The sequence below is a fragment of the Diabrotica virgifera genome, chromosome 10, assembly GCF_917563875.1.
Source record: "Diabrotica virgifera virgifera chromosome 10, PGI_DIABVI_V3a".
Lineage (NCBI taxonomy): Eukaryota > Metazoa > Arthropoda > Insecta > Coleoptera > Chrysomelidae > Diabrotica > Diabrotica virgifera.
The window spans coordinates 57,145,302-57,164,766 of NC_065452.1; the positions used below are offsets into that span (position 1 = coordinate 57,145,302).

At 31.3% G+C, this 19,465-nt stretch overlaps 3 protein-coding genes across 3 annotated transcripts; 1 reads left to right on the forward strand and 2 right to left on the reverse strand.

Annotated features, from left to right (window-relative positions):
• Positions 1-436: 436 nt before the first annotated feature.
• On the forward strand, positions 437-4,100 carry LOC126878459 (putative nuclease HARBI1). The gene is made up of 3 exons (XM_050641195.1): positions 437-519; positions 602-947; positions 3,394-4,100. Exons 1-3 carry the CDS (start codon positions 452-454, stop codon positions 3,916-3,918), a joined length of 939 nt encoding a protein of 312 aa, XP_050497152.1. The 5' UTR covers positions 437-451; the 3' UTR covers positions 3,919-4,100.
• A 1,542-nt stretch (positions 4,101-5,642) lies between these two features.
• LOC126878460 (uncharacterized) lies at positions 5,643-6,960 on the reverse strand. The gene is made up of 4 exons (XM_050641196.1): positions 6,902-6,960; positions 6,372-6,500; positions 6,207-6,287; positions 5,643-5,935 (listed from the first exon to the last, which is right to left on the reverse strand). The coding sequence occupies exons 1-4, from the start codon at positions 6,954-6,956 to the stop codon at positions 5,658-5,660; spliced, it is 543 nt and encodes a 180-aa protein (XP_050497153.1). The 5' UTR covers positions 6,957-6,960; the 3' UTR covers positions 5,643-5,657.
• Positions 6,961-9,129: 2,169 nt separating this feature from the next.
• On the reverse strand, positions 9,130-10,165 carry LOC126893029 (uncharacterized). Its single transcript, XM_050662971.1, has 3 exons — positions 9,520-10,165; positions 9,246-9,317; positions 9,130-9,200 (listed from the first exon to the last, which is right to left on the reverse strand). The coding sequence occupies exons 1-3, from the start codon at positions 9,899-9,901 to the stop codon at positions 9,130-9,132; spliced, it is 525 nt and encodes a 174-aa protein (XP_050518928.1). The 5' UTR covers positions 9,902-10,165.
• Positions 10,166-19,465: the final 9,300 nt, after the last annotated feature.

Genomic DNA, 19,465 nt, shown 5'->3' on the forward strand with positions numbered 1-19,465 from the left:
TTAAAAGTCAAAATCGTCTTTCTCAATTCCCGTTCACGCGATTTTGGTGGTTTAAACTGCGTTCAATTTGAACGGTGAAATTCGGCCGTTCAAGGCGAGTTCAGTTGAACCAAAGGTTTACGCATGCGTAGTATTATTTCAATTTGACATGAAACGCTGTCTTGTCATAGTAAATAAATATAACCTATTATTTTATTATTGTTAATTTTACTTGTTATTACAAAATAGATCTGCTGTGGATATTATAACTAAACATATTTGTTTGTGTTTATTTGGTTTAAAAAGTAGTGTTGAGAATAGAAGATATATTATAATGGATTTCACGAGCGACGATGAAGAATTTTTGGAAGTAGTTGAAGAATTGTTGGAACCAAACAGACAACGTGTATATAGGACTCGTGAAAATCAATTTGAAAAATGGGATGATACTGAATTTAGGAATCGTTACAGAATGGGAAAAGCATGTGTTGAACAGATTGTGGATATGATATCGGAGGATATTTCTTCCAATACAAACAGGTAAATAATAGAATATAATATTTTATACTTCTTTGCAAATAGGTATTAGTACAGGAGTAGTTATAATATATTATTTTTTTAGGAATGAGGCACTAACTTCAAGCGAAATGGTTCTGGTTGCATTAAGATTTTTAGCAACAGGTTGTTTTTTAAAAGTGTCTGGTGACTTACATGGTGTTAGTGAAAGCAGTGTTTGCAGGGCAGTGCATAAAGTTTGCCATGCAATTGCGATACGTGCAAATAATTTTATCAAAATGCCCAGAACACAGGAACAAATGTCAACAGTAAAAAATGGTTTTTATTCAATCGCTAAATTTCCAAAATGTGTTGGGGCTGTTGACTGCACACATGTAAGAATACAATCTCCTGGAGGTGACACAGCAGAACTCTACAGAAACAGGAAAAATTTTTTTTCTTTCAACATTCAGGTATACCAATATATCTAACATATTGATACATTTTTGGCAAAGTAACGTAAGAGACATTTTTGGCGAAAATCATGTTTTTCCATTAAACTAATGCTATTGTTGTTTAGAAGGCACTGCCAAAGTGTAGTAAGCCTAGAATTTCTTTATACATAATAATATTACGTATTATGTATAGACTTACATAATAATATACATATGTATAGACTTACTACACTTTGGCAGTTCCTTCTAAACATTAATAGTGTTAGTTTGATGGAAAAACATATGATTCACCAAAAATGTCACTTACATTACTTTGCCACAAATCGATATAAATTGTAACTATGTTTATATATACAGTAGAAAAAATGAAAGAATACCCATGAACGAACATATAAAACACGCTGTATTTTCCTGTCGCCGTGTCACACAAAAAATTGTCCAGCGCAAGTACATGTAAGAATTATTATTACATGTACTTGCGTTGGACAATTTTCTTTGTGACACGGTGACAGGAAAATACAGCGTGTTTTATATGTTCGTTCATGGGTATTCTTTCATTTTTCCTACTGTATTTACAGTGATGAGAGCGCTAATAACCGGCAGAATAACGCAAAAGATGGAAAACATAAAACATTGCGAAACAAAAAGGGATGAAACTAGTGGAGGTGAAAATTATTGATACAAATGAATAAATTAACATTACATTACATAATTTCCCATCTTTAGACGTATCGGAAGAGTATGACAACTAGGGCTTACAATACCGGGATCCCGAATACCGGGATCCCGGACGATATTTTCCGGTATTCGATACCGGTATTTATAATAAAAATACCGGTATTTCGGTATTAGCTTAATTTATAAAAATGGAATTGACTAACAATAAACTTTCTTCTAAGATATTTTTTGCTATTACAAGAAATTATTTTTGAAGATAAACTACCAATATCAAATATCATTGTAAAAAATATTTATTAAACACATTTCATTACACATACAAGTCAAGTATATCGCTTTCTAAAAGCGTGAATGTCGTTAATTTAAGGCGAACGGTTATACATATCTGCTTCTACAACCAAATTATTAAATCTCGTGTATACAAATATATAAAATGGGTTCTTAAAATTGAAAAAGATAAAAAAGATCAAGGCAGGTTTTGTTTATATTTGATTCAGAGTTGGACCACCATCTCCATATAGCTATTTCAGCATCCTTATGCATCATCAGTGCAGTCACTGATGATGCATAAGGATGCTGAAATAGCTATATGGAGATGGTGGTCCAACTCTGAATCAAATATAAACAAAACCTGCCTTGATCTTTTTTATCTTTTTCATTTTTACTCAGTTTTGAGTATTTAGAAACTGTCTTTCGGTCCTTTTCCTAGACGAAGAGACGGTAAATGCGTGGCCTAAGTGTCCTCTATTTGATTTCTCCTATTTTCGGCGTCTCTGTGATTATATATTGTAAAATCCGGAGATACGGGATGCAGCCAGAAAGCAGTTTATTAACGAAAAGTCTTAGATTTAAAATATTGTTTATTATATTTTTATTTCAATTATTCTAATTGTTTAAAAGGTAGTAAACTTTGTATCTGGCGCTTTTCGTTTCCTCGTAATCTTAAAATTGAGTTCAAAAATTCTTAAATATTTAAAATTAGACTACTTTATTTTATAAATAAGCCGAAAGATTTATTAATCAGAATTGTTTTTAAATTCTCAGATCTATTTTTCATTTTTTTGTGTATTGTGGTGTATAAATTAGGCTCACTTATTTTCTGAATTATTAATAATAATTGAAAATATATAGCGGTCTAAATACAGAGTAATCCATATCAAATATTTGTCACAGTAAGTAAATCTTTGTATTAATATATTTTAAAGTTAAATTAATTTACAAATAGCAAATTTCATAAGTAAAAGTACTATCCTATTATATGCAAAATTTATCCTAGAATCAAATATATAGTTTTTCTATTTGCTCATTTTTGTATCTATCTATTCCTACTCTCTAGGAATGTTATAAACAACATCTAATCATTTCAAAACAAAATTTAATAGGTTTCATATATATATTATTTAATAACAAGTCGATATAACAACTGAGGATAGTATAAATATAACGTGTATATTTTTTATTAATATACCGGTTTTAATACCGGAATCCCGGTATTTGAAATTTTAAATACCAAATACCGGTATTGAGATTTTGCCTCGGTATTGTAAGCCCTAATGACAACTGTCACTGTGAATTTTATAAAATACTCCTGTCACAGACGTTTAAAGGTGTGAAACTATGTAATGTAATGTTAACTTGTACATTTATAACGATCATTTCCATTTCCACTAGTTCCATCTCTTTTTGTTTCGCAATGTATTATGTTTTCCATCTTTTGTGTTGTTTTGCCGGTTATTAGCACATTCATCACTGTATTATATAAATATATTTTTTTTTTTCATTTCAGCTGATTTGTGACAGTGAGTTGAATATTCAAAATATTGTTTGTCGCTGGCCTGGAAGTGCACACGATTCGCATATTTTCAGATCTTCGAGGATCAAAGAAGAATTTGAAAATGGTGATTTTGGAAATTCAGTTATTGTAGGAGATAGTGGTTATGGCATAAAACCTTATCTTATTACTCCTTTAGCAAATCCACGAACTCCAGCTGAAAATTTGTTTAATGAATCGCAGATTCGCACAAGAAATCCAATTGAACGATGCATTGGGGTATGGAAGAGAAGATTCCCTGTGTTAGCATATGGTCTTCGTGTGAAATCTACAAAAGTTGAAGCCATTGTTGTCACATGTGCTGTATTGCATAATATTGCAATGGCAAACAATGACAATATGCCTGATGAGATACCATTTTTCCAGCAATATGTAGCTGAAACTTTTGTAGAAAATGAAATAAACATGTTCAATCATAATCGTGATAATACAGTGAGGTTATCGTTAATTAACTATTTTGATAGTTTGATTGAAAATTAACTAAGGTTTTTCTAGTCCATGAAAAAGAGTTGTTTTGTGGGTTATAATTTTCTAGAAAAAGATTTCTGCTTTGTGATATTATGTATACTCCATCTAATTTATTTACCGTTGCACGTCATCCGCGTCATAGCCCGTGACGTCACATGATACCAACACGAAATATTTAGGCGGCAGGTGTGTTCTTTTTTGCACTTTGCCGAGTACACTGGCATTACAGCCACTAGATATATTTTATTATATACGCGTGGAAATAATATTTAAAGAGTTCTATTATTGTCAACTTAAAGAAATACACAATAATATGTTTCATTTAATTTGTATAAATGGATTATAAAGCGTTTTTATGAAGCACATTTGTTCGAAATACACTAACTATAATCGAATGCAGGTGATATTTTGGCATAAATTGGTAACATTTATTTGACAGTTGTGGTGATGACACTTCATATTTGTTTATATTCTTTACTATAAGGATTTCTTTCATTATATTTACTTTTTTTATTATATACTTTAACGTAAGATTATAACTTCATTCTTGTTTTCTATTTCTAAAGTTTTTATTTATTTACATTGAATATTAATTTGTTTTGCTGTATAATCCACTTCCGCAAAAATTGTGTGATGTATTTGATTTAAAATGAATTCAAGAATTTTTTGTAATTGGGCAGCAATGTTAACTTAGATCTCTAACGTCGATAATGACGTGCAACGGTAAGTAAATTAGATGGACTGTATATTGGTACACTTGATTTTTGTATGTTTTAGTATGTAGTGAACTTTTGTTAGTGATTTTATACTATAGGTAATTATTTATGTTTTAAATCCTAAGTTTTATTGTAAATTTTAACTGTTAATGGGGTTATCCCGTATAATAATAAATAAATATACTCTTCATACATAACGGTAAAGTTATTAGTTTTAGAGATATCTGAAGTTAATGAAATGGCACTGTTATTTTGATTAATGTATTATGCCTCTTCGTTTTTAATTTTAAATATCTCTAAAACCAATAATTTTATCGTTAAGAATTAAGAGTATGTCATTTACATACAAAGAATAACTTATTTCATCAAATTAAAAAAGTTTCCCATATGGTGTCCACTTAATCGGACACCCTGTATATATTAAAATATTATAATAATTTTTTTCTATGGCTAATTTTATAATTATAATACAAATATAGTCTTCTCATTTTAAATATTTTCTTTTTATTACATTTATTCCTACTCTGTATTTATATTACCATTGATAAATAAATAAAAAAAATTTTAGAACCCAGTTTTTTTATTTTATATTTACAATTGTGTAACCCCACCAAGAAATAAACTGAAATCATTTTGTATTACAACATTTTGAATGTTATTTATATCTAACACAAAAATTGAAATATTTAATTACATAATATACAAAATTACTGTTATAGTCGGTTCGCTAAACTCAGACACAACTGGCTAGTGATTTTAGTAAGTAATTTGGCAAAAAAAAATAATTACTAAATGGTTAATAATTACTAAATAGTTTGTAATTGTGGCAAAATTGGCCAAAAACATAAAAATTACCTACTAAACTCCCTAGCCTGTTGTGTCCGAGTTTAGTGAACCGATATAGTAAATTTCCGTGTGTTACAATGCATGCCATTTTTTAAAGTAGCATTCAGTAACTGGGTTGGGTAGTTTAAAAAAAATTATAGGGATGGGTACTACAAACACATTAATGTACTCAAATAATTTTTATTAATTTTATTTTTTTAAATATTTTTTCATTATTTCTTTTCTTTCTTCTGCTTCTTGTTCTATCAGTGCCATTGTCTTCTCCACCAATTCCATTCTTTTCTCATGTTCCAATTTATTCCGTGCTGCTTCCTCCTCCATCATCGTGATTTTCTTTTTGGCCACTATTCCCATTATCAGCATCTTCCTTTCATGCTGTGCTTTAAGGCATAAGTTTTGTTGGCGTATATGACCCTCCTTGGCTTGCCCCCATTTCGCTACTGTATTTTTTAAATTCTTTTTGGTCCCTGTAACAAGTGGAAAATTTTTACAATTATTAATGAATTAAATTGTTTTTTATTTGTTTTTCTTTTTTTTTTAATTATTTACTGGATGTTATGCTAACGATAATACAAGTTAAAAAATGAATTTTTCTTGAAAATAATATTAAAATAAAATGAATATTATGAGCTAAAAGTCAATCATCTTCGATCCTTAATATACTCAGGCAAACACTGCTTAAACCTTTCAGTAATCTACCTATTAAAAAACTAAAGTTTAAAAATATTTAAGTATTACCTAAACGAAGCGGTTCTGCTTTTTTCTGCTTTAGCATCTTTGGAGTATATGTTGACCAATCCTCTTGGCCAATAAGAGATTCTGTAAACGAAACATTTTAAACCAACTTGTTTATAATATGGAAAAATTACTGTAACTAAAATTACTGTACTAAATGTAAATTACCAGGGTCATTCTGTTGGCGATTTTCGTTTTTAATGGGCTCATCTATAATAATATATTCTTCGTTCATATCTTCATTGTTAAAGATATCTTCATCGCTGCTTCCCACCAAAAAAGAAATTTCTTCTATTTCTGAAAAAAAAAAATTAAATTAAACAAGTATTCTAAAATATCAATATTAATACCTATTAGCTAACTTTCATTTAACATAATATTACTTGCAGTAACAGCAACATACATATATACTAATTAACCCTTTCCGGAATGAGTTTTTGTTTGCAAAGATAAAAATATAAAACTTGGAAGTTGAGTTATATGATTTTTTAAAAGGTCTATAAACAAAAAATCTTGCTCATAAACTCAATAAAAAAAATTTATTTTTGTCAAAATGAAAATGGTGACTCAAGCGTCGCACATGTGAAATAAATACCCACAAAAAAATTTAAGTTTGTTTAAATGAACATGGTGACTGAAAGGGTTACATAACATATTATATCTTAAACATAAGTGATACGAATCAAATATTTACATACCATTTGTCCAAGAAAGCAAATCTTCCTCCCTATTTAGACCTTTAGCCTCTTGCATTTCTCTTTCTGCAATAAAATATATTTTTAAAATTGGCTAAGTATTCCAAAATATCAATATTATTATTGGCTAATTTTCATTTAACAATATGTTAAAGGGCATAATATGCTAATTTTCATCTAACGTAATATGTTAAATGAAAATTGTAACATAATTAAATGAAAATTAGCAACTACATGCAGTCACAGCAACATATCGACAGTTATATACAATTTACACGACGGTACATAAAATGTACAACTTTTCAGGAGAGCCAAAAAACTTCTGCTTAGTACACGTTTTTTTCCTTTTCTGATGAACAGGTGAACTCAGAAACAGTTCTGTTTCTGAATAAACGAACAGTTTTGGCATGTTTGTTTCAAAGTAATAATTAAATAAATACAGTAAAAAAAACATGCACTAAGCAGCAAAGTTTGTTCACTCTCCTGAAAAGTTGTAGATTTTGACTTATGATGTTTCAGTATTTAACCATCAATATACTAATGAAAAAACGTTTATCTCAAACATAAGTGAAATGAATCAAATATGTACAGTTACGATCATTGAATAGTTTACAGTACAGGCTTACGTATCTAGGAGCCGATTTTTTTAAATTTTACCTCGTTTAAATGCACCTTTTACGTCAAAGTGACGTTACCAGTGGTGTATCTAGAATAGGTTGATTAAAATTAAAAAAATCAAAATAATATAAATATATTTTATAAAATTTAACAAAAACGCCAAGGGACATTAGTTGTCGAGGCATTAAGCTAAATAAAAAAAATTAACAAAATGGAAAGCATACAAAAGAGATTTTTGGAGGAGTTTGATATTGTTTTATTTTATTTTTCAACACGCGAAAATTTTTGAGAAGTATTGACTTTTTAAAATTTACTGACTTTTTTATCAGATCCGTATGACACTGCATTTTACAGTATTACAATATAAAAATTGGGGTGTAAACTATTCAGTGATCGTAACTGTACATACCACTAGTAGAAGTAAGCAATATATTTTTAAAATTGAAATAAGTATTCCAAAATATCAGTTGTATATTGGCCAATGAACTGTCAACACGGATGGAATGGCCCCATCTCATTCAAACAGTGAAGCGAGATTGCGGCCAACATACAAGTGAGAGGTCCTAGAGAGAGACCGAGCTTGTCAGGGAAAATTTGACTTCTTTATTGGTTGGATATTTATCATAATAGCCAGAGTTGCCAGATGTGATTTTATTAATCCCCCACTTAGAAATTGAAATTTACTCAAATTGAAGCTCAAACCCCTTACATTTAAATTTTTGCCGCATTTTAATAAATTAGTAGTCAAATGTAGAGAACAGTAAACCAAAATTATATTACTTACCAACAGGAGGCCCTGAAAATAATTCATAGGTCCTATCGTCTTCGATTATATGAGAGTATAATTATACAGTTCTACGAATATACGCAAATTTAATTTACCATGACCCCTTAAAATATCTCATAATTGTCCCTCTCCCCAACCATTTCTGCTTAGAAAAATTCCTCTAGACGCTTTCAAATTACTCCAAAATTATGGAAAAATACCCCAAGCTGGCAACGCTGACTACCATTATAAATTTTTTGTTTACGAAAGATGGCCATTATCTTCTCTCCTTCCCTGACTAGCGCTATCTCATCCTGGCGTCATTAAATTCACTTCTTGCCCATTCCATCGGTGTTGACAGTTCATTGATATTGGCTAACTTTCATATAACATATTACATGCAATAATGGCAACAGAACATATTCTAATTAAAAACCTTATCTTGAACATAAGTGAAGTGAATAAAATACATATATACATACCACTTGTAGAAGGATGGAATTTTGTCAACCTATCCAGACCTTTGGAAGTGGAAGGTCCTGGCATTTTTCTCTCTACAATAAAAAACATTTTTAAAATTGAGTAAGTATTCCAAAATATCAGTTGTATATTGGCTAATTTTCATATAACATACAAGGGTTTAGGATCACACAAATGTAACTACATTTTTAATATTTTCGTTATTTTTGTGTACAGACAGACATATCAAACTTCAACCTATTTAAGATTCAAATGAACGTACATTCACCTTCTTTCGTTCTGATTTGCAAATGCATATCTACATTATTTACATATAATGTTCAACCCTGATATGTCTGTACACAGAAATAAAGAAAATAAAATGTAGTTACGTTTGTGTGATCCTAAGGCCCTGCATATCACTTGCAACTGAACATGTGCTAATTAAAAAACCTTTACCTTGAACATAAGTGTGAAGTGAATAAAAAATACATATATACATACCACTTGTAGAAGGAAGAAAGTTTGATAGGCTATCCAGACTTTTGAAGGTGGCGTGTCCTGGCATTGCTCTTTCTATAATAAAAAAATATTTTTAAAATTGGATAAGTATTCCAAAATATTAATAATACTACTCATTACACTGACAGTTCATTGCATGACACACACTAACTTTTATAGTTTTATATAACACATTATTTGCAGCAATGGCAAGTGAACACATGCTACCTATTTAAAAAAGGTTTTAAACTAATATAATGGAAAAATATATACATACCCTTCGAATCGTAGTCATAACTGGACTGTGTACCAGTAATTTGCGGGCCTATGATCTCATGTAAAGCCTCATCGGTGTTTGTAAAAACGGGATTTTGTGGTGGACCCCCGCCAGTTCCACTTGCGTACTTCTTTATACCCACAAATTTTTGTTTGGTCCGTTTTTTGATATTCTCATATTTGTTTTTAAGTCCTTTTACATCCCTCGTCGTTTCCCCACTGACGGAATTAAACTCTTTAGTGAGTTGCATCCACACTTCCCACTTTATTTTATTGTTACTCGTATCGGTTTTTTTGCATTCAAGTATGTCCTTATATTTAAGTACTAAATCTAATAGTAGAGTTTCCTCGTTTTTGCTAAAATTGGTAACGCGTTTCGCCATTTTAATAAAATCACAAACACGCAAACAAAATAAACAATAATAACAATACCACGCTGTAATTAAATAAATTTAATTTAAACTGTTATGTCAAATTTCACGTCGCCCCTTACCAACATGAAGCATACTTCTACCAACCTACCAATAAACTTACTAGAATCTAGGGATTTTTGCATTGCCAACGAAGATTAAGCCGTAGAACGTGAACCACGACTGAACTGCCAATGAGAATTGGATATAACCGAATAACCTAAGATCACCGTTGAACCGCAGTCAGTTGAACTGTAGATTAACGTAATTATGAGAAATCCGCCCTTAGTCTGAAAAAAGAAGATAACGAATTTGATTTAGATATTACTTAGCTATTTAAGAACGCTGACAATGATAACTTACAATCTTGGAGGTATGAAATTGAAAAATACATAATTGAGCCTAGGTAGGAATATCCTGGTCTGAGAATATACTTGATTGGTGGAGAAGACCACGAAAATATCTACCCGTCATTATCGAAAATGGCCAAGGATTTTCTCGGAACGCCAGCAACATCTGTACCTGCAGAAATGCTATTTTCAAGAGCACTTTAATCATAACAAAGCCAAGAAATCTGCTAGGCGTTAACTCCTTGAGAAGTGTTATCTGACTTAATTCATGGGTTATCAGTTCCGATTTAAAAATGTGCAAAATTTGTTATTTAAAATAAAATCTAGTTTTAGCAAAAAAATGTTCAATAAATTAAAATATGTTATACTTACTTAAGCCGTCCTTTTGTACCTTACGGTGTCGAGGTAAGTGGAGAAATCAGACGTCTCCATGCCTTTTGGTCAGTAGCTAGTCTTTCTGCTTCTCTCCACCCAATATTCCTTTTTACGTAAGCCTTTCCAATATCTGCGTTCCACGTTCTTGCTGGCCTGCCTCTTCTTTGTTTGTTGTCGGATGCCGCTTTCCATATCCTCTTTACAGTTCTACCTTCACCCATTCTCGTCATATGTCCGAACCACGATAACTGTTTCGTTTCAAGTCTGTCTAAGGTCCTTCCAATACCGCACCTTTCACGTATGTCTTCATTTCTTATACGATCACGTCTGGTCACCCCGGATACCGCACGTAAATATCGCATTTCGCATGCTTGAATTTTACTACGGATGTTGTCATTCATTGTCCACGTTTCACTACCGTAGAGTAGCACCGGCTCGTATACAGTTTGGAACACTTTCATTTTTGTTTTCAGGCTTACTTCTTTCTTCCTAATAAAACTTTTATTTAGCGCATAGTACAATTTTGTTGCATTCATTACCCTGCTGTTTATTTCTGGTTCTATATTTCCTTGTCCATTCATTGTTGATCCTAAATACTTGAAGTCCTCTACTTGTGTAATGGTCCCATTATTCAGCTTAACATTTATATTTTCTTGAGTTTTCGATATTACTAAAGCTTCTGTTTTTTCAATATTTATTTTCATCCCAAATTTCTTAAAGGCTTCATTCCAAACATTCACATACACTTGCAAGTCTTTTTCTGATTTTGCCACAATTACCAGTTCATCGGCATATATCAACTCTGACACGTGAACTTGTTGAAGTTTATACACCCCTACCCTAGTTCTTTTTACCTTACCCCTGCATTCTTTTGCAATTTCGTCCATTAGAGTGATAAATAACAAAGGACTCAGAACACCACCTTGTCTTACACCTGTCCTTGTGTAGAATTATAGAGATGAGCGATTTCTCGTTCTTACATTATTACGTGTACATTTATATATACTCTTTATTGCTTGGATTAACTTTGGTTTCACATTTCTACGGTTTAATATTTCCCAGATCTTGTTACGTGGCGCCCGATCAAATGCTTTTTCCAAGTCCACAAAACATAGAAACAACTTACTGTTATGTTGTAGGTTGTAGGGCTTTTTCTGATAACTGTCTCACCGTGAATATGAGATCGGTTGTACCTCGCCCTGGCCTAAAGCTGCATTGGCTGTCATCCAGTGTGGCCTCGATATTTTCTCGCAGCTTTTTCTCTAAAGCTAAAATATGTTATATTATGTTAAAATAATGTTATCTTGTTCACAAATAAATACGTTTTAGAGTTTTCATTATTAGTCAAGGTATTTCAAGATTTCTTGTTTTCTTGACAAGAAATCTTGGTATTGATATAAAATTTCTTGTCTTGTCTTGAAATCTAAAATTTCTTCTTGTCTTGATCTTGAAATGTTCAAGAAGTTGGTGACACCTAGTTCTGACATACAGGGTGTTTGGTAAAGAATGGGCCGTAGCTTAACCTTAGATTCCTGAGGTTAGAATAGGTCGATTTAAACTAAGTTACCTTAATACAAAAGTTAATAATAACCGAAATACAAGGTGTCAAAGTTAAACTCTTATTTTATTTATTCTTGAATATTTCCTTACAGGCATGGTACAACAACACGAAATTTGGTAAGTGGTGCTGGTACTGTACATCCTACTAAATTATGTTAAACAAACGTTTCTGACTACTACCAGAGGCGTACAACGGGGGAACGTAAATGGTTGACCCTTCCCAAATTCTACGCCACTGGCGTAATTTCTATTTTAGTGCAATTTTTTGATTCTCCAATACTATCTGTGTAAATAACATACTCCTCATTCGTAACCATAAAGCCATTAGTTTTTGAGATATTTGAAGCTAAAAACGAAGGAGCATAATACATTAATAAAAAATAAGTGTGCCTTTTCATTTTTAACTTCAAATATCTCAAAAACTAATGACTTTATCGTTACGAATAGTGAGTATATTATTTACATAGAAAGTATTGGAGAATCTAAAAATTATGCTAAAATAACAGTTTCATCAGTGGCGTAGAATTTGGGAAGGGTCAGCCATTCACTTTCTCCTGTCGTACGCCTCTGGTAGTAGTCAGAAACGATTATTTAACATAATTTAGTAGGGTCTACAGTGCCTACACTTTCTGCCAAGTATGACATGGATATGTCAAGTTATTTTAAAGTATTCTTTTTTTTTAATAATTCGTTCTTTATTTAAAATTTTAAGAAATATTTGCGCCCGGTACTATAAAACTATTTGACATATCCTTATGATACTTGGCAGAAAGTAGGTACTGTACATTCTACTAAATTATGTTAAAGAATCGTTTCTGGTTAATACCAGAGGCGTACGACAGGGGAAAGTGAATGGTTGACCCTTCCCAAATTCTACGCCACTGATGAAACTGCTATTTTAGCATAATTTTTAGATTCTCCAATACTTTCTATGAGAATAATATACTCTTCATTCGTAACGATAAAGTCATTAGTTTTCGAGATATTTGAAGTTAAAAATGAAAAGGCACACTTATTTTGATTAATGTATTATGCTCCTTCGTTTTTAGCTTCAAATATCTCGAAAACTAATGGCTTTATCCTTACGAATGAATAGTATGTTATTTACAAAGATAGTACTGGAGAATAAAAAAATTGCACTAAAATAGAAATTCCGCCAGTGGCATAAAATTTGGAAAGGGTCGACCATTCACATTCCCCCTTCGTACGCCTCTGGCAGTAGCCAGAAACGTTTGTTTAACATAATTTAGTAGGGTGTATAGTACCAGCGCCACTTATTAAATTTCGTGTTGTCCCATGCCTGTCAGGAAATATTCAAGAATAAATAAAATAAAAGTTTAACTTTGACAACCTGTATTTCGGTTATTATCAACTTTTGTACTAAGGTAAATTAGTTTAACTCGACTTATTCTAACTTTAGGAATCTGTGGTTAAGCTATGGCCCATTATTTACCAAACACCCTGTATATGTGGCCCAGACGTGGACGTGTACCAAGAGCAACTTATATAGAATAAAGAAATAAACTTAAAGAGCTATGAAAAGACAAATATTGGGAATATCTCTGAAGGCAAAACCGAAACAATAGACGCTGTCGAACATGCATTGAAATTAAAATGGAAATGGTCTGGGCACAACGAAAGATGAAAGATGGAATAAAGAAATTGGCAGCTGGAGACCATATACTACAAAAAGGTCTACCACAAATGAGATGGAAAGATGACATTGAGTAAAGCGCAGGTCCAATGTGGAAAAGGCAAACAGAAGATAGAGAGAAATGGAAACAAATGGGAGAGGCCTATATTCAGCGTATGAATAGGTTTTGGGCTATAAATATATATAGATAGATGTATGAATATAATCATGTACATATATTCGATACTAAGACCAGACTGGAAACGAAATTTGCAAGAAAGCCACGATACATCTTGGATTGTTAGCAACTGAAATTGCTGTTTTAAAACTAGTAATAAATAAAATACTTAAAAGTAATAAATTTAAAATTAATACATGAAATTGTAGGAGGATGTATGAAGGAAAATATATAAGTACATCATTATCCCGTTTTAAGTCTACTGCAGGACATAGGCCTCCCCTGTCTGTATCCCCAGTCATAAAAAGTCTTGGTGATATTGTGTCACTTTGTCTGACTGCTCTTTGAATTATTATTTCGTTACTGAGAATGCTTCTTACATTTCATATCAGAGAAACAAGTACAAATGTAGTATAAAATATAAAATGTACCTATATTTAGATAATAATAATAATACATGTAATGTTTATATAAAATTAATAAAGTGCTTATTGAAAATGGTAAATGGCCAAAACGTTTAAGCACAATAATATGTTTATTTTTACATTTCTATAATTAATATTATACCAACTTATTTCGAATATACCTTTTCATCATTTTCATCATTATTTCAAATAGTTTCTAATCGTTAAGATGTTTTATTTTCTTTGCATAAAAACGGCGCCTCATAAGAAATAAGGGAAGATAGATTTTTTTCACAAATTGAACCAAACAATTCAAATGATTTGTAATTTGAAAAATCTCACTGGCGTACTATTTTTTCTTTAAAAAATTCAGACCATTGCACGTATGCGCACAAATGATGAATTTAAAATTCTTAACTGTATGCTAAAAAATGCGTAATAACTACCTCTTAAAACCCACCAAATTTCATTTGTATACCTCGACAAGTTTTAGAGCAATAAATAAATCGTCAGTTTGTAAGAAAAATTTCAACACACCCTATCTCGGAAACGAAGCATTTGCGTACATACGTTTACAGATCAAACTGTTTTTGGTTACAAGGTTTATGCTAATTATTTGGAACTTTGGTCAAAATCATTAGCTACAAAACCGATATTTCTAACTTTCAGCCAAGATCAATAGAGTTTCACAATCTGATGAAAATAGTCAGATATTTCCAACTTAAACGATTTCCTAGAATAAAGCTTGAATCCCTAACTAATAGATAATATTCAGTATTAAACTGGAATCCAATAAACTGAAATTAAGTTTAGTGAGAGACAGAGAGAGAGAGAGAGAGAGAGAGAGAGAGAGAGAGAGAGAGAGAGAGAGAGAGAGAGAGAGAGAGAGAGAGAGAGAGAGAGAGAGAGACAGAGAGAGAGAGAGAGACAGAGAGAGAGAGAGACACAGAGAGAGAGAGAGAGAGAGAAAGGGAGAGAGAGAACCAGAAAATATTACACTGAAAATAGGAGGTAGTCATGAAATAGATCAAACAAAAACCGGGAGGTGCCGTGGTCGAAAAATTGTTTAAAGAATTTTTTTAAACAATTTCAGAAAAATAATTTTTTCATTTTGAACAATATTTTTTTAGATAATTTGGGTCATTCTGAGAAAAAAAGGTCTCTTGTCATTTTTCTCTAAAATTGATTGTTGTCGAGTTATATGCGATTAAAAATTTGAAAAATGCGAAAATGGCCATTTTCAAGCTTAATAACTCGATTAAAAATTATTATTATGAAATTAAAAAAGTGACCAAATCAAGTTTCAAACCTCTTCTTCAAGGTCCTGAAGAGATTTTTGTCATTATTTTATTGCAAAGCTGCTATTTTTATTTATTAACAATTAGCGCTATAGTCCAACTGTATCGTCGCCCCCGTTAGCGAAACTATTTCGATTCGATTTTTTTGCACAAACTTACTCAAAAAGAGGTCTTTATAACATATCCACAGGTTGCCGGGCGGCATATTTACACATGCTAGCGTGTGTAGACACCAGGGTGTTGAAATCAGTTAGGGTTTGGAAAAACAGTACATTTACAGATGCTAGCGCGTGTTGACACCACGGTGTGCCGCGGTGTTGAAATCAGTTAGGGTTTGGAGAAACAGTACGTTTACAGATGCTAGCGTGTGTTGACACTATGGTGCTGAAATCAGTTAGGGTTTGGAAAAACAGTACATTTACAAATACTAACAGATTTGGACACTAAAGTGTTGAAACCAGCTAGCTTTTTTAGTGGTTATACATGCATAGATACTAACGGCTATTGACATTGAATTTATATACCTACTGGTGTTGAAAAATGTTTAAGTGATTTAGGTATTAATAAATAATTAAACGTTGTTGGGATATAAGCAATAATAAATTAACACAAAAGAACATCATAACAAATAATGTTGTTCTGAAGCTATTTCCTTGTGGCATTTTTATAATTAACTATTTAGATGGGAAATACCCCACAATTAAATGGAAAAAAATAATTTTTTTTATCGTTTCGACGCCAAATCGGGTGTCGTTGTCAAAATACACAATACTACTAAATTAAACAAAAATGTTGTTGCTTAGTAAAAAATTCTTCTAATAAATTTATTTAATCTGACTCATTTATATCGGCAATTCAGACATTTTATACATTTTAAAGTATTTTTTACTTCAACTTCAATTTTCTTTTAGTATTTTAGTATTTTGTATTTTGACAACGACACCCCATTTGGGCATCGAAACGTTAATAATTTTTTTTTTTTTAATATAATTGTGGCTTATTTCCCATCCAAATAGTTAATTATAAAAAATAATATTAGATTAATCAGCAGATCCATGCCCTTTAGCGTTAGGTTGGTTGTCTGTGATGTTTCTCATCAGGTTTCTGCTTCTTTTTTTTCCTTTTATTGCCTCGGTTTTGGAAAAATAGTAGGTACGTTTACAGATGCTAGCGTGTGTTCACACTAGGGTACTAAGGCGCTGAAATCAGTTAGGGTTTGGAAAAACAGTACATTTACAAATACTAACAGATTTGGACACCAGAGTGTTGAAACCAGCTAGCTTTTTTAGTGGTTATACATGCATATATGCTAACGGCTATTGACATTGATTTTATATACCAACTGCTGTGGAAAAATATTTAAGTGATTTAGGTATTAATAAATAATTAAACGTTGTTGGAATATAAACATTAATATATTAACACAAAAGAACAACATAAAAATAATGTTGTTCTGAGGCTATTTCCTTGTGGCATTTTTATAGTAATTAGCTAGGTATTTAGATGGGAAATATGAATAGATAATAATACCCAAGACTTTACCCGAGAGGACTACTTCATTACTCACGGGTCATTACTCACGGGTCATTACTCACGGGCTGAAGTAAGGTTCAAGTAGTGCATGCCACTTTTAGTATATTAGTTGTATATAAACCGCAGATAATAGTATATTATTCAACGAGCTTCATCATGTAATGATGGCTATTACTCACGATGATGAAGTTTGCGGCACGAGCCGAAGGCGAGTGTCGTAATTCATCAGAGTGAATAATAGCCATTACGTGCGAGTATAATCCTATACTTTTTCTACGACCTTTTTTATTTTAATTAGTAAAAACATGATTATCAACTACTTGAGATTAAAATTATACAGAATTATAAAAAATGTAACAATGGTTGAGTATACTTTTACGTTTATACCTTGTTTATTATGTATGAATTTTGACCTTTATCATTTTTAGTGAGAGTGACATTAGCGCATTTGCTGTGTTTATTGGAATTTATAATTTACACTTATTGTGTTCATTTTATAAAGTTATATTGTCTTTAATATATTATAACATATTATATTATTATATTATATTATATAGTTAAATTTAAAAACGTACATTATAACTTTATAAAATACGTCCACCAATAATAGCCATTTATTATTTATTACATTGACAATTGGTACAAAATGCTTAAAACTTTCGTAAACGAATAGAACTTGAATTGACTATTTCTTGTTGTATTTTTACAATACATAAGACAGTATTTGCCGTTTTTTTTTTAATTTTATAAAGCAACATTTATTTTTGTATATTATAATTCAATCTCGAGTACCTAGCTGACAATATTATTTTTTTACTAATTAAAATAAAAAAGGGCGTAGAAAAAGTATACTATTCTACTCTCATGTAATGGCAATTACTCACTCTGATGAATTACGACACTCGCCTTCGGCTCGTACCGCAAACTTCATCGTGAGTAGTAACTGCCTATCAATGCATGCTCGTTGAATAATATACTATGAAGACCTAAGTGAAAGAAGGGGGATGTAACATTTTCTAAAATTTTGAGTTTCTTAGTGAATGAAGGTGGTATGTAAGTTCACTATCATAATATGACACTTATACTGTATCTCTAAAAAGCTTAATAAGAGATATTCTAGTGGATGAAGGAGGTATGTAACTTTTAAAATACGATTCTTAAAAGGAAGAAGGGGGTATGAAATATTGTCTTTTACAGGTTTAAATTGTTTATAACTCAAAAATATTAACTTTAGAGAAAAATTACAAAAGACCTTTTTTGTTTCCAATGATCAAAAGAACCTAAAATAATGTACCCGGGTTGAAAAAATTGATTTTTTTTAAATTTGTTTAATTTTTTTTTTATTAAATATAGCTAAATAACTACGAAATTATGGTATTTATATGTAGGGAATATAACACGAAAAATAATCAGCATTTCTTAAGGACTTCAAAATGCAAAAATATACAGGGTGTTCCATTTGAAAAAAGAAAATTCAATAGATTCACAGAAAAACGGAAGTTCTGACAACAATGTAATTGTCACTATTATATAGGCCGCATTAGAAAACCCTTTGTCACCAAAATCAACAAAAAAAATCGTGCATGCCGTTTCCGAGATAATTGAGGCTTTCCATATATAAAACTCAGTCTGTGTAATATACTCCATTTAATAATACAAGGCAAGGTATACGGAAGAAGAAAGGCCAGGTCGAATAAGACCGTCATCGCTTAGACACCTGTGAGAATGGTTTAACAGATCCTCTGCATCCCTTTACCGAGCTGCCATTAACAAAATTACTATAGCCTTGCCAATATAAATGAGTCAGATTAAATAAATTATTACAAGAATTTTTTACTAAGCAACAACATTTTTGTTTAATTTAGTAGTATTTTGTATTTTGACAACGACACCCGATTTGGGCATCGAAACGTTAATAAAATTTTTTTTTCAATTTAATTGTGGCTTATTTCCTATTTTTTCCATTATTTTGTATGTTGGTCTTTTGTGTTAATATATTATTGTTTATATCCCAACAACGTTTAATTATTTATTAATACCTAAATCACTTAAATATTTTTCCACAGCAGTAGGTATATAAAATCAGTGTCAATAGCCGTTAGCATATATGCATGCATAACCACTAAAAAAGCTAGCTGCTTTCAACACTCTGGTGTCGAAATCTGTTAGTATTTGTAAATGTACTGTTTTTCCAAACCCTAACTGA

Excerpts from the sequence above, each read along its gene's own strand:
- LOC126893029 (XM_050662971.1), bottom strand. The coding sequence starts at position 9,901 with ATGGCGAAACGCGTTACCAATTTTAGCAAAAACGAGGAAACTCTACTA. Across the intron at positions 9,318-9,519 it reads TTATGACTACGATTCGAAGG|AAAGAGCAATGCCAGGACAC; the intron begins GTATGTATATAT and ends TTTTTATTATAG. Across the intron at positions 9,201-9,245 it reads CTTTCTTCCTTCTACAAGTG|GTAAAGGTTTTTTAATTAGC; the intron begins GTATGTATATAT and ends CTTATGTTCAAG.
- LOC126878459 (XM_050641195.1), top strand. The coding sequence starts at position 452 with ATGGGAAAAGCATGTGTTGAACAGATTGTGGATATGATATCGGAGGAT. Across the intron at positions 520-601 it reads ATTTCTTCCAATACAAACAG|GAATGAGGCACTAACTTCAA; the intron begins GTAAATAATAGA and ends TTATTTTTTTAG. Across the intron at positions 948-3,393 it reads TTTTTTCTTTCAACATTCAG|CTGATTTGTGACAGTGAGTT; the intron begins GTATACCAATAT and ends TTTTCATTTCAG.
- LOC126878460 (XM_050641196.1), bottom strand. The coding sequence starts at position 6,956 with ATGCAAGAGGCTAAAGGTCTAAATAGGGAGGAAGATTTGCTTTCTTGG. Across the intron at positions 6,501-6,901 it reads TTTGCTTTCTTGGACAAATG|AAATAGAAGAAATTTCTTTT; the intron begins GTATGTAAATAT and ends TTTTTTTTTCAG. Across the intron at positions 6,288-6,371 it reads TCGCCAACAGAATGACCCTG|AATCTCTTATTGGCCAAGAG; the intron begins GTAATTTACATT and ends TTTCGTTTACAG.